Source organism: Nerophis ophidion, linkage group LG06, assembly GCF_033978795.1.
Source record: "Nerophis ophidion isolate RoL-2023_Sa linkage group LG06, RoL_Noph_v1.0, whole genome shotgun sequence".
In the NCBI taxonomy this organism is placed as follows: domain Eukaryota; kingdom Metazoa; phylum Chordata; class Actinopteri; order Syngnathiformes; family Syngnathidae; genus Nerophis; species Nerophis ophidion.
The window spans coordinates 55314759-55331368 of NC_084616.1; the positions used below are offsets into that span (position 1 = coordinate 55314759).

The following is a 16610-nucleotide window of genomic DNA, read 5'->3' on the forward strand; positions in this document are numbered from 1 at the left end:
TGTCTGTGTATGTGATTATTATTTGAATTATTAGCTGTATGTCCCAGACATGGCCTATTATATATTTAGCATAAATATATCAAGCCTTAAAAAGTAGGCTTATAGGTAAAAAAATAAAAAATCCTGCAGCTATTAAGTTTGTACTAGAATTTAAGTTTGAAGGAAGTCAAGATTGTGAACCACAACTAGAGTAGGCTTGAAAAAAGGAAGTGAGTTTACTTGAGCTCAAATGTGCAGGACGGTTCGTCGAGCCCTGCCGTGAGCTCACATTTGCGGTTTGCAGAGAGAACTAGACACGAATCTACCGCTTGTTCTTTGCTGCCTCTGTGCTCATGTGGAGGTAAGTGTTCAGATGGGCTGAAGAAAGGGTGTACGTTGCATCAATTTGCACCACGTGTCACCATGAGCAGCAAGAGCAAATCGCCAAACTCAGTGGCGATAAAAGCAGAGATCAAGAGGTTTGAATCACTCTATAGTGGCCTCAACAGACTTTCCAAGCAATTGGAAAGGGTTGCAGATCCACAACTGCGTTCGGGCCTTAAAGTTTACGTGCGCAATATAGAAGGTAAGAACACTTTTTACACTCTGTAGGTAACATGTGCATGTCCTTTTGGAGGCTCATTTTAATGTTGAATCATGTCCAGATAGAATGCTAAATACCATTTGTTTGCAGTCGGTTTGAGGGACTTTCATCAACATTCGAGAGGTGTGTGAACATGACAGCAGATATGATGACACGTTTCTGCATTTCCTATATCGAACACTGAGTCTTCTCAGGAAGTTTCCATCCTGATGTTCATTTGCTACAGTTGTGATCAAAATTATTCAACCCCCACACAATTTTGGTGTTTTAGCAGGTTGGACATTTATTAAGTATTTTGTTTATAGTCATATCAAATAGAGATGTGTCAAATAGAAAAATGGAACTTAAATTGTAACACTGTATTTTACAAAATACCAAAAAAGGACATTTTTCTTAATATCTCATTGACAAAATGATTCAACCCCCTAGTTACATGCATCTTTAGTACTTAGTAGAACACCCTTTGGCAGTAATTACATCCTTCAAACATGATACATAACCGGACACAAACTTCTTGCAACCATCTACAGGTATTTTAGCCCATTCCTCTCGGGCAAAGGCCTCCAGTTCATTCATATTCTTGGGCTTGCGTGCTGCAACTGCCTTCTTCAAGTCCCACCACAGGTTTTCTATAGGATTTAGGTCTGGCGACTGTGAAGGTAACTCCAGAGTCTTCCAGCCCTTCTTCTGCAACCACTCTGTTGATTTGGAGGTATGCTTGGGATCGTTGTCCTGTTGGAAGGTCCAACATCTCCCAAGCCTCAGCTTCGTCACTGACTTCATGACATTTGCAGCTAATATATCCTGGTAGGAAATAGAATTCATAATGCCTTGAACGCGCTGGAGATTCCCGGTACCTGAGGCAGAGAAACAGCCCCAGAGCATGATTGACCGCCCACCATGCTTAACAGTAGGCAAGGTGTTCTTCTCTTTGTAAGCTTCATTTTTTTCTCCTCCAGACATAACGTTGATTCAAAGGCCCAAAGAGTTCCAGTTTTGTCTCATCACTCCATAGAACAGTTTCCCAAAACCTTTGGGGTTTGTCCAGATGATTTTTGGCATACTGGAGTCTATTTTCCTTGTGCCTGGTAGTCAGAAGTGGGGTGCGCCTGGGAGTTCTGGCAAGGAGGCCTTCATCTCGTAGTGCGCGCCTTATTGTCTGGGACGAAACCTGCGTTCCGCCCTCTGCAATGTCCTGTTGTAGTTCCTCAGCTGTTACCCGGGGGTTTTTCACCACTGTACACACACAACATCCTCTTTCTACCACGCCCAGGTAGTGTTTCCACTGTGCCTTTAGTTTTAAACTTGCGAATTATGCTCCCAACTGTGTCTCTTGGAATGTGTAATGTCTTTGCTATTTTCTTGTATCCATATCCTTTCTTTTGAAGAGAAATTACCTCCTCTTTTGACGTCTTAGACCACTCCTTGGACTTCACCATGTTGCAAATACACCATTGACCATCTACAAGAAGCTGAGCGTCACAGTCTTTTTCAATCAGTTTAATTGTTGCTCATTATGGTTCTAATCACATCTACAGGTGTTTTCAACAGCTGATTGAAAATACATTATTCAAATTCTGTTCTTAAGAGTTATGATCTTCAAGGGGTTAAATAATTTTGTCAATGAAATATTAAGAAAAATGTCCTTTTTTTGGTATTTTGTATAATACAGTGTTACAATTTAAGTTGCATTTGTCTATTTGACACATATTTATTTGATATGACTATAAACAAAATACGGAATAAATGTCCAACTTGCTAAAACACCAAAATTGTGTGGGGGTTGAATAATTTTGATCACAACTGTATTACCTTAATCTACTAAACAGTAAAACTATCTTGTGGCATTTATGTTTCAATCAGCTGATATACATGGCAACTGAAACATCCCACAACAGCCTCTTGCACGGCAGGTAAAAGAAGACCTGCCGTGTGTCCTACTTCCTGTCTGCCAATCTGCAACTGTCCTCAAAGCCACTTCCTTTCACAAAAACAATACCATTTAATTCGAACTTGATTAGTTACACCTCATCTCCCCACTTCCTTCATTTCTCATTACATCTTGCTATTATCACACAATGTTTATGAGTCTCCTTGCATTTTTTTCCAACTGTTGCGTTCAATGTAAAACTTACATTTGAAAATGTCAACAAAACAATAATAGAGGAGCTAAAACTTATGACTGCAATGACAAAATATAATCACATCATGGTCTCACTTACAGTAGACCCTTTGATAGGGCTGCAACTTTAAAGCACTAAGATGATAATTATTACTCTTAAGAAATATTATGATGCAATGTATTGCCATTTTCTTTAACATTTTCCTTTGACCATGGTAATAGTTTATTTATTTTGTAAATGCTTAAGAAATTGAAGAACAGTGAAGAAGCTAACATGTTTACACTTGCACAATTATACAGATCCAAAAAAATCAGTTTTGTTTTGTTCTGATTGTACCCCTTTTCCATATTTATTACTGACAATTCATTGACACTATGCGCATGGTTGCGATATTGACACTTATAATAAAGTAATTAGTAGAAGAACAAATCAGGAATGTGTAGCAACAGATTGATAGCTTGTGCAATATTGATAAAGAAAGCAGACAAAGCACGATACAATTTTATTTGGACTGCAAGTGTTGTTTTATTCTTCTGTTGTCAGTATATAGACTTACACATACTCATGTATCTAGTTGTAATAAAGGTTAAGGTTAATCTGCAAAATGCCCCTGTAATGTGTTTCGTAATACTACCTCTATAACACAAATAATTACTGGGGCATTTTCCGATTTAAAACACTTTTGCGTGTTTATTTGTCTCTAATTTTTATTTCTAGTTTTCTTACAGTTTTTAGCTTCTTCGACCAGGCACTAAGGGACAAAAAACCTTTGAATAATTTTTCCAATGTAAAAGTTGAAGTTGCAAAAGAGTCAGTAAGGAGTTAACACTTCAAATTTGACTTCCAGGGTCAATAGTGAATAATAATATACTGACTTCAGTATAAGGTTCGACTCAGGGGCCCTGTGTAGTAGAGATGTGACGTTTGCGAACGAGTCAAGTTTTTTGAATGGCTACTTGTGGTGACTGACCAGAAACTGATTTGCAGTTGTGAGCCTTTCATGTTGGGAACCATTAGTAAATGCCCATGCTGCTTTCTATATTCGTCCCACCGGACTGGAATGACGTCACACCAACAGAAAAAAAACACAGAATAAGCCACAGTCAAAGGAAACAGCAACATTTGGATGCACTTTTGTGATTCATTGTTTGGTTATAGATTTGTTAAGTAGCCTAGTTTGGGTGTTCAAACCTATCTATGTAAAAATTGAATGGTACGGTATGGATGACAACATGAATGGACATGGCGCGCCTTCAAAGTTCAAATCCTAGATGTGGACTGGTTTTCTCTCGGGATGGGCATAATGATCTCTTGTATGATTCCAAATTCTGTAAACAGTGTGTGCACTACTTGACTACAACCAGGCGCTGTTGATTGAGTTTGAGCAACAACATGACAACTGTGGGTTATTGAGCTACATTCATGCAGTACCTCCACAATGGCACTATTAACTGCTCAGTGCAAAGCAGACATGGAAAAGGGGGTTCTGAACATTCAGAACTCCCCATAGCCAATAACAAAATTGACCCATGCATTTTTACTTTTACACATATTTAGTAACTCTACAGTTGATCACACTTCAAGGTAGAGACAGGATGTAGATTGACAATTTCTCTATATTTCAAAAGTGTTAGCAAGATCTAATTTCATTCAACGACTTATGTGCATCATGAACAACAATAATAGCCCTTTTTTCTTCCGTCAACTTCTGGCTTCCGTTCCAGCAGGACAATGAGAAATGTATTTATTTTGGCCCAAAACAATAACACTTCTACATTTGTCCTCTACAGTCTCATCTGCCTCTAAATGAGTACACATTAACACCATCCATCCATCCATTTCTTACCGCTTATTTCCTTTGGAGTTGCGGGGGGCGCTGGTGCCTATCTCGGCTACAATCGGGCGGAAGGCGGTGTACACCCTGGACAAGTCCCCACCTCATCGCAGGGCTAACACAGATAGACAGACAACATTCACACTCACATTCATACCAATGAATTATAAAAGTGCAACATTAATTATTCAAACGGAGAATTCAAATGAACTGTCAAACAATATACTTCACAACATATGCATCTTTTGATTAATTGTTATTTATGTTATCAATCAATCAATAATTGTTTGGAAACCGTTGAATGCCAAAATGTATCCTTCAGTACAGACTACCTTACACCAAGGATATTCAGCTAAACTGTTTTGAGGGTCAACATTTCCAAAATGTTAAGGATTGAAGGGCCAGACCTCTCCCTTCATTGTTATATGTATTTGGTAAATTCTGGAAAACCAGTGTCCTTTACAGCAGTGGTCCGCAACCACCGGGCCGCAGAAGAATTTTTTATAAAAAAAAAAAATATATATATATATATATTTTTTTTTATTAAATCAACATAAATAACACAATATACACTTACAATTAGTGCACCGACCACAAAAAAACTCCCTTTTTCATGACAAAAACGTCCCTTTTTCATGACAAAGAAGAAGAAAAAAAAAGAAAAAAAAAGGAGATCACATATATAAATTGAGTATTGTTGGCTGTTTTTGAATGATTATTGATTGTATTTTATAGACGAAATAGAAGATCTCCCATTGGCTTTATAAGCGGACTTTTGTTACCTTTATTTATTATGTAGAATGGATAAAGATTTTTAAATAATAACTGTCGTCATGTCTTTTGTAATGATTGTTAACTATAGGCAAAATTCTAAAAAAGGGCAGTTTCCCTTTAAGGACCTTTTGCAAAACAGTTCACAATTTTTTTTTTTTTTACTTAACTCGAGGGCCACCAGTTGAATAGCTCAAATAATGAAAAAAAGGTAGAATCTAAAATGCAACCTTGAAGAGCACTACTAGTATAACTAAATAAGTTGATCAAATGACTACTTATTGCATTTGATGTAAACAAGTCACCTGTTATGGTCTGTTCGTGATGGGTCATGTTATGTTTATGTTTGGTTATTTTCCTTTGTAAAAATAGTCATTTTCTGTTTCAGCGCTTCCCTTTTTTGTTTACATTCTGGTTTCTGGGGTGCTAATTTACCCCACCTTCCTCTGATTAGATGTCAGAGGGCTCACATTATTTTGATAGCGAATCAGAGAGCTTTAAAAAGTTTTTGTCACCCTGCCTTCCTTGCAGGTTCATTGTTCGCTAAATACGACAAAATGTTATTTTGTTATTTGTTAATTCAGGCTGCAAATGCAGCGTCAGTCTCGACATTTTGATTTTGTTGAACTTTCATAACTTTTCCTGTGCTTTTTTCAGTGTACTTTCATGCTGCACGTCTTTTTGTTTGTTGGCTATTTACATTAGGGCTGCGAATCTTTGGGTGTACCACGATTCGATTCAATATCGATTCGTGGAGTCACGATTCGATTCAAAATCGATTTTTTTTTTTCAATTCAACACGATTCTCGATTCAAAAACATGTTTTTCCCGATTCCAAAGGATTCTCTCTTCATTCAATACATCGAATTTCCGCAGGATCTACCCCAGTCTGCTGACATGCAAGCAGAGTAGTAGATTTTTGTAAAAAGCTTTTATAATAGTAAAGGACAATGTTTTATCAAGTGATTGCAATAATGTAAATTTGTTTTAACTATTAAACGAACCAAAAATGGGACTTATTTTATCTTTGTGAAAATATTGGACACAGTGTGTTGTCAAGCTTATGTGATGCGATGCAAGTGTAAGCCACTGTGACACTATTACTTTTTATTTTATTTTTATGAAATGTTTAATGATAATGTCAATGAGGGATTTTTAATCACTGCTATGCTGAAATTATAACTAATATTGATACTGTTGTTGATAATATCCATTTTTGTTTCACTACTTTGGGTTGGTTCTGTGTTGTGTTTGTGTCTTCTCTCAAGTGCTCTGTTTATTGCAGTTCTGAGTGTTGCTGGGTCAGGTTTGGTTTTGGAATTGGATTGTATTGTTATGGTATTGCTGTGTATTGTTTTGTGGGATTGATAAAAAAAAATAAAAATTTATTTTTTAAAAGTGAGAATCAATTCGGAATCGTACAACGTGAGAATCGCGATTCAATTTTTTTCCCACACCCCTAATTTACATGGAATAAAATATGTTCTTACCGGACACTGCTTCTGCCGCCTCCTTGCCTTTTCCTACCGCATTGTGAGAAACATGACTAAAGCCACAACACGACATTGAACGTTTCATTGCCGCAACACCTTTAGTTGCATAAATCACACTACAAAAAAATTATAACTGGCAAAAAAAGAGGGGACCTAAAGGGATGCCTTGAATAACGCCTTAGTTGTGTAAATCAAAAGTTTGGATCCCAGGGTTGTATGTTTGCTAGCAAGGTTAAAACGGCAATGCAAAGTTCTGTCAATGTGTTTACAGCGGTCCAAGTTCCTCCATACCATTGTTTCTTACCCATATAAAAAAAAAAAAAGTGTTTCTCAGCTGTGTGTGTATGGGCCTCAGTGGTGCTCAGTTGTAATAATACATTGGTGGCATTAATGACAATATAAAACAAACAGAAGAAGTCTGAAGCTAAAGTCATAGAAGTTTCTCAAGCACAACAATTACAAGTGGTAAAAATAAAGTGGTAAAGCTGTATTTTTTTGCACTTTAATTTTATTGACAGTTTATCCATCCCATCCATTTTTTACTGCTTATTACATATGGGGTTGCGGGGGCCGCTGGTGCCTATCTCAGCTACAATCGGGCGGAAGGCGAGGTACACCCTGGACAAGTCGCCACCTCATCGCAGTTATTGACAGTTTAGTTAAACATATTTATTCCTAATTGAGTTTATGTACTTTTGCACAACAAAATCTGGAAATAAATGTATTTTCCGTCAATTATTTATGAGTCCCTTCTTATGCAGTATATTTGTTTAATACTTATTTGTCTAATCAGCCAGACCTAATTTTACGTGTTAAATAATGATAATATTTGTGATTAATTGTTTCATATCATTTGACAAAGTTGTAAACAGTACGTAGATCAGTTATACTTATAGGATACGATTAAAATTAAGAGAAAGGTTTCCAATTCAGTGTTAATATTTGAGTGGGCCTGGGCCCCTTGTGGAAAAGTTGGACTCCAAGGTCAAAAAGGTTAAGAACCACTGCAGTGCGTTGGTCTATACAACTGGAGCACTCTGGTGTTTGTAGAAATTTTCTGCAAAAATGTTCGTCTGCCAAGTTTTAAACTGAACTTAGGGGCCAGTATGGTGTCATATCTGGTTGGATTTGGGCACGGGCCATCAGTTAAAATGCCTTTACCTACACTAATCTACCAATAAGAAAACATTTGTAGCACCTAGTCACATTGTAAGAGACAAAAAAAGTTTTGCTGCAAAAGATGTTGTCAAATGTAAGCTCACGTTTCAAAATGTAGCTTTTTTTTATCCTATTAAATGTCAAAATCAGAAACTTTCTGTTCTAAATTCATAATAAGACATTTCTGTATTTGTTCGAAGGCCAATTAGCTCCCTTGTGGGTTTTACCAAGCTTTGAGGTCTTTTTTAGGGTTTGGCACATCTTGAAACAATATCCCTGCGTATAACAACATTCAAGCAAATGTTGTATAATTAGGCTGAAGCGTCTACTCTGGAGTGAGGATCAAAGCTTGTGTATCCTCAGAGGGGACTAAATGTGTGAGTTTAGAGTTCACTGGTGCTAAAAAGACAGCCACCTCTCCTTGTGGCTGAGGAACATGGAGAGGAAGATGAGTTCGCTTCAGGGAGTGAAATTAAGACATTTAAATAGGAATGCGACTGGTAGTAGAAAAAATGAAAGTGAGAGGGGACAGGGAGGACGAAATGAGAGTTCACCCTGCACGACCGGTGCATTTCGCCATTATTCATATACTATACTATTCACCAGTGCATGACTGTCAGCGTGCTCTGGATTTGTGACAGATTAAATTTCCACAAACCAATGACAACCTTTTATTGAGCGTTACAGGTTTCTGTTTCTGAATTTAATACTGCACCAACCTAATGTGATGGCTAATAATGAAATATTTGGATGTTATTCCTCTGTCACGGCTGCCATTCTTCAAAAGGTTGCGTCTCTTGCCTTGAGCCAAAGGCAGTTGTCAGGTCTTTTGTATTCAGTGTGAGTCGTTATTGGTAGGACTGCAGGAGGGAGGGAGCGGCACGATGGCTGAGCAGGTGGACAGTCTGATTGAGGGTTGTGAGATGTTGGTGGGAGTATGCACTGTAAGGGAAAACATATTCTCTGGGCTTCACTCCACAAGATAATATAATTATTTGCAAGGGCAATCTGAGAGGTGCATATGTAATCATGTTTGCTGCAGTGTTTTTTTTTTTTTGCACACACACACTTATACACCTACACACTTATGCAGCAGATACTTGTCCTCATTATCATAATTTTCAGTGTTTCTGTTTGTAATTCATTTTCACACTCAATAATTGAATATGTATTTCACTGCAGTTTTTGGTTAACCACATACATAAATTGTGAAAATTATGTGTTTACAAATACAGCCAGACCTCGTCACGTTATGATATTGCTTTACTGCTAAGGCAACAGTTCAACATCTTACAGTCAAGAAGTCTATGTTATTGTGTTATTCAGAGGCCTTTGATTGATTCATAAAGATATGTAATATATGCCCATTTAATAAACCACAAACAATAAATTCAATGTTTTATATATTTTGGAATATTTCACTGCATAATTGTTCACATTACAGATAATCCAGTGTAATGAATCCTTTTGAACCACGGGCCACACCCTTCCACCGATTTCAGCAACAACAAAAAACAAAGTTCTATTTTTGGCATATATCTGCTAACAGACAGACACATAAATAGTTATCCTCTGTTGTAAAAGTACCATGCAATAGTGTGGTGTTTTTAATCAGTTAAAGGGAAGTGCAATATCACTGCAGGTTTATTCTCCATTATTCCACATCCCCTTTATGAGTCATTTTAAAATGAATGGGAACACCTCTTCTGGTTTCAATGACTTACACACAAACACTAAGTACGGTACATGTGTGATGACAGCAGTAGTCTGGGGCCCAGCTATTGATGTCCAATTTGTTCCCGTCCTCCTGCTGAGACTAGAGCTTTCCCACTTCTGCTAATGAACACGTACTATAGCAGGCAATAAGCTACGAATCAATCTACTCAGAGGAAAACACATGCACACACGTAAAATATATTTTGAGAACCAGGCAGCAATATGTGCCAATAGAGGAGGGAGGACATGAAGGAGATGATTGTGCCACCGACACCAGGAAGATTGTAACACCTTAGCAACAAAAAGCCAAGCCTCCCATTGAGGAGGAGCTATGTGGAGCCACACACACACACACACACACACACACACACACACACACACACACACACACACACATACACACGCACCCACGCACGCACGCACGCACACATGTGCACACAAGCACAAAAACGACAGCTGAGGGCAGATGGATGATTCTGATAAAATAATTTAACGGAAAAAAACAAAGCCAGTGCTATTATACCACCCCCCCCCCACCCCCACCTTTATTTTGTATTGTTGGCTGACAACGCCTCCTCCTCCTCCTTCATTTTCACCTTTTCAGCACACTGCCACTGATATTTTCCGCTGTCTCCACCCATTCAGCACTGTCGCTTCACCGCCAGCCGTTGTGAACCCCGCGCCTCATAGATACCCCACCCCCGCATCAGCAGCACGCTGGGAGAAAGATGCAGGGGAGGAGGAGGGGATGGGAGTGATGAGCAATAAAGAGCAGAGAGCATGCACGGCTTGAGAGTGGAAGAAGAGAGAAGCAGGATTGTGTGGACTGCTGATTGGAACAAGGAGGGGCATACAGAGGGAGGGACATGGGAGACTTTCAGCAATGTGTCTTAGAGACAAGCTCTGATTGTGTGACGTGCCGTGGACTCGTTGAACCTGTGCGACAGCGTCTGTTGCTTTGAGCGGTGACTCGCCTTCTACGTGTTGTCATGCTGAACGCCTCATGTGCTCTGAGGATTTGGCCGACCTGGGAGACGGTAAGGGGGGCGTGATGGCTGGATTTGCCCTGGCTCCATCGTACACCCCCAGATATCCACCAGAGATTCTGTTGGCTTTTCCTGCTGATCCACCTCTGTCCTCATCAATGTCCTTCCTGTGCGCCTTCCTGCTGTTGTGCTCTCTGAATAGACGCTGCTGTCAACACACATGTGAGGCTTGAGGAATGCTAACGAGTGCTCCGGATCCCTCGCTCCACCATGCTGCGCTGAGGTGACTCCTCCATTTCGACACTTTTTTGAACAAGAAGAGCCAAGAGGACAAGCAACATATCAAATGAAGGATGCTACAAATAAGGTCAATAAAAGTCCAACAGAAATTGGGCATCGCACACAATAACGAAGATTTATTAGCCTCAGTAGCTGCATACGATTGCAGCGGATATGTTCTAATTGCGGGTTTTCCAGGAACAATAGAGGTGCTTGGGCTGCAGTGACGGTGTGCTAAAGCAATGTCACTTGCAGAACAACAATCATAGGAACTATATGTTTGGGGATGGACGAAGCCAATAGTCCCTCTGCTGATGTATCTTCCAAGGAGAAACTTAATCTCCCTCTATGTGAGTTTTTTGTCTCAATTTTACTAACGGATTCTTCCACATCACTGGCAGTAGTTTTCGTCACAGTGTCTGCTTTTATTCATCTACTGTGTGTCTACTGAAGCCTGACCCCATGAGTGGAGACGGCTCCCTACAGCAACGCACCACCTACCTCATCTCCCTAACCTTGGTTAAGGTAGAGGCAGTGGAGGAGAATGGAGGGGACTCAGAGAGCAGCATTGCAAGGAGGGAGGCCCCAACGGGATTGGGGACCCAGTCAGGAGATAGCATGGGAGGAGAAGAAGCCAGGGTGAAGGGGGAGACTGAAACAGAGGATGATGCTGGAGCATTTGGGGCCCAACAACTGGGGGCTGAGGGTCCTCTTTTTGTGAAAAGGGAAAAATCAATTGAATTCCAGGATAAAAGAAAAAGCCCCTTGAAAGATCAACCGCGCTGCACTGTTAATGCACCAAGAACAAGCAGTGGGAAACCACAGTGTAAACTTTCTATTCCCTTAGCGTCAGAGAAGGCCATGACTCCGAAGTCACCAGGGACAGACTTAACTCAGGCAGAGAAGTCCCTTTGTACCTCTGAGGCAAAACAAACCAAGTCACCCTTGTTGACCACTACACCCCAAACTGAGGTGGCAGAACCTGTTCGTACCCCCACTAGAACCAGCCTCCCTATTCGTCCTGTTGGACAGCGGCCTGTGAGTCTGCTCAAGTCTCACAGCAGCGTGGCTACCCGTGGTCGCGACTCAAGGGAGAGTAGAGAGCGCAGCCCGACCTCAGCCCAGAGTCTAGATCGCAAGGATTGCCGAATGCCCACACGCTCACCAGGTCCCTGCAGGGCCTCGTGGGCCGAGACAAGCAGGACGGAAGTTTGGCGGGACCAACGAGACGATGCGAAAGCTGGGATGAAAATGGACATTGGAGGTGGAACAGCTGCTATGTTGAGAGACATGCCTCGGAAAGACAGGTTTAAATCTGGTTCTACCTCCCTACCTGCACCAGCAACCAATGTGACCAAACCAGCACGCAAGGGTAAAAGCCGCACACTGGATAACAGCGACTTGAACAGCCTCTCTGAAGACTTGGCGTTGACCAGGGAGGCCCAGCAGGGCCAACGAGGCGCCTCTAAAGACAGGAAGATGCTGAAATTCATCAGTGGCATTTTCACAAAGAGCAGTTCAGGTGTGGCTGGGTCATCATCTTCGGCTGCTCCTATCTTTATACAGAGAGACTCCAGTGAGGAGGAAGGTAGGCGGTCACACACAAGCACATTCACACGTCACTCCATATCCACCTTTCATGTTGAAGGGTACTCTTGTCGCGAGCAAAGAGCCTTCCTCTGCACTAAGGCAACCCTTTATTAGGGTGGGGTTGATCTGTTTAAAGGAAACCTCGCACTGAATCCGTTTATCAGCCATAATGGGGTCTTGGAAACATGCTCTTGAAGACATGTGCAAATTCAAACTGATGACAGATGAAGTTCTTTCGTCTGAGAGTGCACAATACAACCGTCTTGGACAGTCTTAATCTAATTCCCCTCAGAGCGAGGGCTGATTTCACGCCGCCGGAGGGATAATCTACATATACACTCACACACATTACCATCATTCCCGGCATGGCTTTAAATCGTATAATGAATCCGGGGGGTAATCGCTGGTGGCACAGATGGGTCGTACTGCTCGGGGTGATTTTTAGCTTATAAAACTGAAATGGTTGGGGCAATATACCTTCCCACGTCAAATCCACTGCCTTTGGTAGTCCACCCACACAATGTTCTGTAAATATATTTCCCCTCCTCTGCCACATGTACGCATTAATTCAATCATGTCAATTTTTGCAAAGGCATTTTCAGATTGAGCGTCAGCTGCCTGCAACAGAGCATCTTCACAATTGTGTGTCTTTTATCTATTCATTCACTCATTGTGTATTCACACTGTTACTCAAGCACATTGTGGATTCACTCAGACTAGCACCGACGACTACGCACACTAACTCACAAACACAAACACACACACACACACACAGACACTCACCCATGGCAGGAGGAAGTGTTGCCATGGCAACCGGCAGGACTACTGCTGCTGCTACAGAGGCAGACCCTGATGGAACAGAAGGGCGGAGGAGGAGAATGTGTTTATCTGTGTAAAAAAGATTTCTGAAAATATTCCCCATCAAAACCGATGAAATGATAGGATTGGTATCTTTTAAACTCTATGTGTCGGTGTTAAGTGGCTCCCGTGTGACTGTTTTGAACTATGGAGCGTGGATAATTGGATTTTTGTGGAAAGCTGGGTGCCGGAGCAGCTCAAAATGTCTGATCAGTTTTGGCTCTCACAAACAGACAACGCTAGTCCATGAAAGTGTTTACCTTTATCTGAAGCAAATCATCACCAGGATTGTGTCTACTGTGACTATTTATACTCCGCTTTTTTAACACAACTGTGTTCTTTCTATTTTGACTGAGTTGTTCATAGGACCGACAGTGCAGTGAACAAAAATCTTGAGGTGAACATTTGGGGAAGCACAGTCAATGATTATCACAGCTGCTTCATAGAATGAAGGTTCTGTTAAGTTCTGGTCATTTGGTGTGGTTGTTCTGTATTCTTTCCATGGACTTCAGCTTCATCAGACAGTCCAATAGCATTTATATTATTAGCATTATTGAATACTTCTTGTGAGTGTGAATGTGAGTGTGTCTTTGCCCTCTGATTGACAGATGATCAGTCCAGGGATTACTCAACCTCTTACCTAAGTCAGCGCAGATAGACGCCAGCTACCCATGATCACAAACTCATGATGTACAAGATAAGCAGTATAGCAAAACAAAGGGTATGAACACATACTAAAAAGTTTGGTCAAAGATGTATTTTTCCATTGTTTAGACCGGTTATTCTTAGGTAGGTCTAAATACCATGTGTCACTCCTTGTCACATTTGCTTGGTCTTAATTTATTAGCTACATTCCTTGTGACAGCAAACACATATCCAGTAAAAATGCAGTGTTCTGGCTGCATATGCTATGTGTAACCGGTTCCTTAACAGGTTGCGTTTCAAGCACAACTGCTTACATTCTTTTTTACACTAGATGATGTGTTTTTAGAGCTTTGCCCGAGGATGTGGACCCAGACTTAAACAAGTTGAAAAACTTATTCGGGTGTTACCATTTAGTGGTCAATTGTAAGGAATATGTACTGAACTGTGCAATCTACAAATACAAGTTTCAATCAATCTATCAATCAATCCATCAATCAATGTCATTTCAGATGCTTAAATTAGCACGTGGAAAAAAGCACCTCTAGGTTGTTTTCATGTTAATAGCATGGCAAAAGGCTGCGTTCAGGTCATGAAGGACGACTGATACATTATAATGTGTTTTATGGTCAGTTCTGTGCACAAAATTGCTAAGAAAAAATAGCTGGAAATTTGTAGATTTTTCTGTGTGTTACGGTCGTTAGTTACAAAACAAAGCATCTAATATTTGGTATATACAAGGGATTTAAAAGTACGATTTTCTCACAGTCTGGTACATACCTTGTATAAGTGTCCATACTTCCACAAGACAACTCAAAATGATTGGTACGTCGAGAGCAATACAAATCCGAATCAATACATTTTAAAATGTAACGATTCCATTCGGTTGGATTTGATGTGATCTGATCCTATTCGAAGCAAGATGATGTAACCTGGTACAGTTCCGAGTTTTAAGTAGACTTTTATTTGATAATATAAATGATCTTATGTCAGTTCTAAATAATGTGGCACTGTTTATATTCAGGTAAATAAAATTTACAAAAGACCAATAGTGTATTTGTGCGGCTATTAAGTTTTGACATGACATACTGTGTCATTGTGTATATCACTGTAACACAGGGGTCACCAATGCGGTGCCTGCGGGCACCAGGTAGCCCGTAAGGACCAGATGAGTAGCCCGCTGGCCTGTTCTAAAAATAGCTCAAATAGCAGCACTTACCAGTGAGCTGCCTCTATTTTTTAAATTTTATTTATTTACTACCAAGCTGGTCTTGCTTTGCTCGACATTTTTAATTCTAAGAGAGACAAAAATCAAATAGAATTTGAAAATCCAAGAAAATATTTTCAAGACTTGGTCTTCACTTGTTTAAATAAATGTGTTTATTTTTTTACTTTGCTTCTTATAACTTTCAGAAAGACAATTTTAGAGAAAAAATTACAACCTCAAAAATGATTTTAGGATTTTTAAAAACATATACCTTTTTACCTTTTAAATTCCTTCCTCTTCTTTCCTGACAATTTAAATCAATGTTCAAGTAAATAAATGTTCTTTATTGTAAAGAATAATAAATACATTTAAATTTAATTCTTCATTTTAGCTTCTGTTTTTTCGACGAAGAATATTTGTGAAATATTTCTTCAAACTTATTATTATTAAAATTCAAAAAAAATATTCTGGCAAATATTGAAAATCTTTAGAATCAAATTTAGATCTTATTTCAAAGTCTTTTGAATCTCTTTTAAAATTTTTGTTCTGGAAAATCTAGAAGAAATAATGATTTGTCTTTGTTAGAAATATAGCTTGGTTCAATTTGTTATATATTTTAACAAAATGCAGATTGGATTTTAACATATTTAAAACATGTCATCAAAATACTAAAATTAATCTTAATCAGGAAAAATTACTAATGATGTTCCATGAATTATTTTTTGAGTTTTTTAAAGCTAGTTTTTTCTCTTCTTTTTTTCGGTTGAATTTTGAATTTTAAAGAATCGAAATTGAAGATAAACTATGTTTCAAAATTTAATTTTAATTTTTTTCCTGTCTTCTCCTCTTTTAAACCGTTCAATTAAGTGTTTTTTTCATAATTTTTTTCTACAAAAAAACCTTCCGTAAAAGGAAAAAAAATGTACGACGGAATGACAGACAGAAATACCAATTTTATATATATATATACCGGTATATAGATGTATTTATTAAAGGTAAATTTAGCAAATTTGCTATTTCTGGCAATTTTTTTAAGTGTGTATCAAACTGGTAGCCCTTCGCATTAATCAGTACCCAAGAAGTAGCTCTTGGTTTCAAAAAGGTTGGTGACCCCTGCTGTAACACATTACATTTAAAACACTTTGGAAAGTTTGCCTTACAATGAAAACAGATTTAATATTCAGTGTTCCCTATCGACACAAATTGACTTTTTTTCTTAATTAAACAGCTCTGGCATGTATATGTCCATAGAATGCTGGTGCTTGGTGTCTGGTACTAAGGCTCCAATGTGTATTCTTATGAACTCATTCTCCACAAGACTGTACGGCCTTAAGTCTTGAAGAATGAAACAGGCTAATTAGGAATTCAAT

At 39.3% G+C, this 16610-nt stretch overlaps 1 protein-coding gene across 4 annotated transcripts in view; it reads left to right on the forward strand.

Annotated features, from left to right (window-relative positions):
- Positions 1 to 259: 259 nt before the first annotated feature.
- The window catches only part of agap2 (ArfGAP with GTPase domain, ankyrin repeat and PH domain 2), a 54681-nt gene continuing 38330 nt past the window's right edge, over positions 260 to 16610 (forward strand). Inside the window, exons 1-2 of one of the 4 annotated variants that reach the window (XM_061904326.1) lie at positions 10353 to 11293; positions 11397 to 12531. In XM_061904326.1, the coding sequence (XP_061760310.1) occupies positions 11258 to 11293; positions 11397 to 12531 (1171 nt within the window). In that variant the 5' untranslated portion in view covers positions 10353 to 11257. Of the gene's footprint in view, positions 566 to 10352; positions 11294 to 11396; positions 12532 to 16610 lie in introns of those variants that run through there. The other 3 variants (XM_061904327.1, XM_061904328.1, XM_061904329.1) reach the window with 3 other exon arrangements.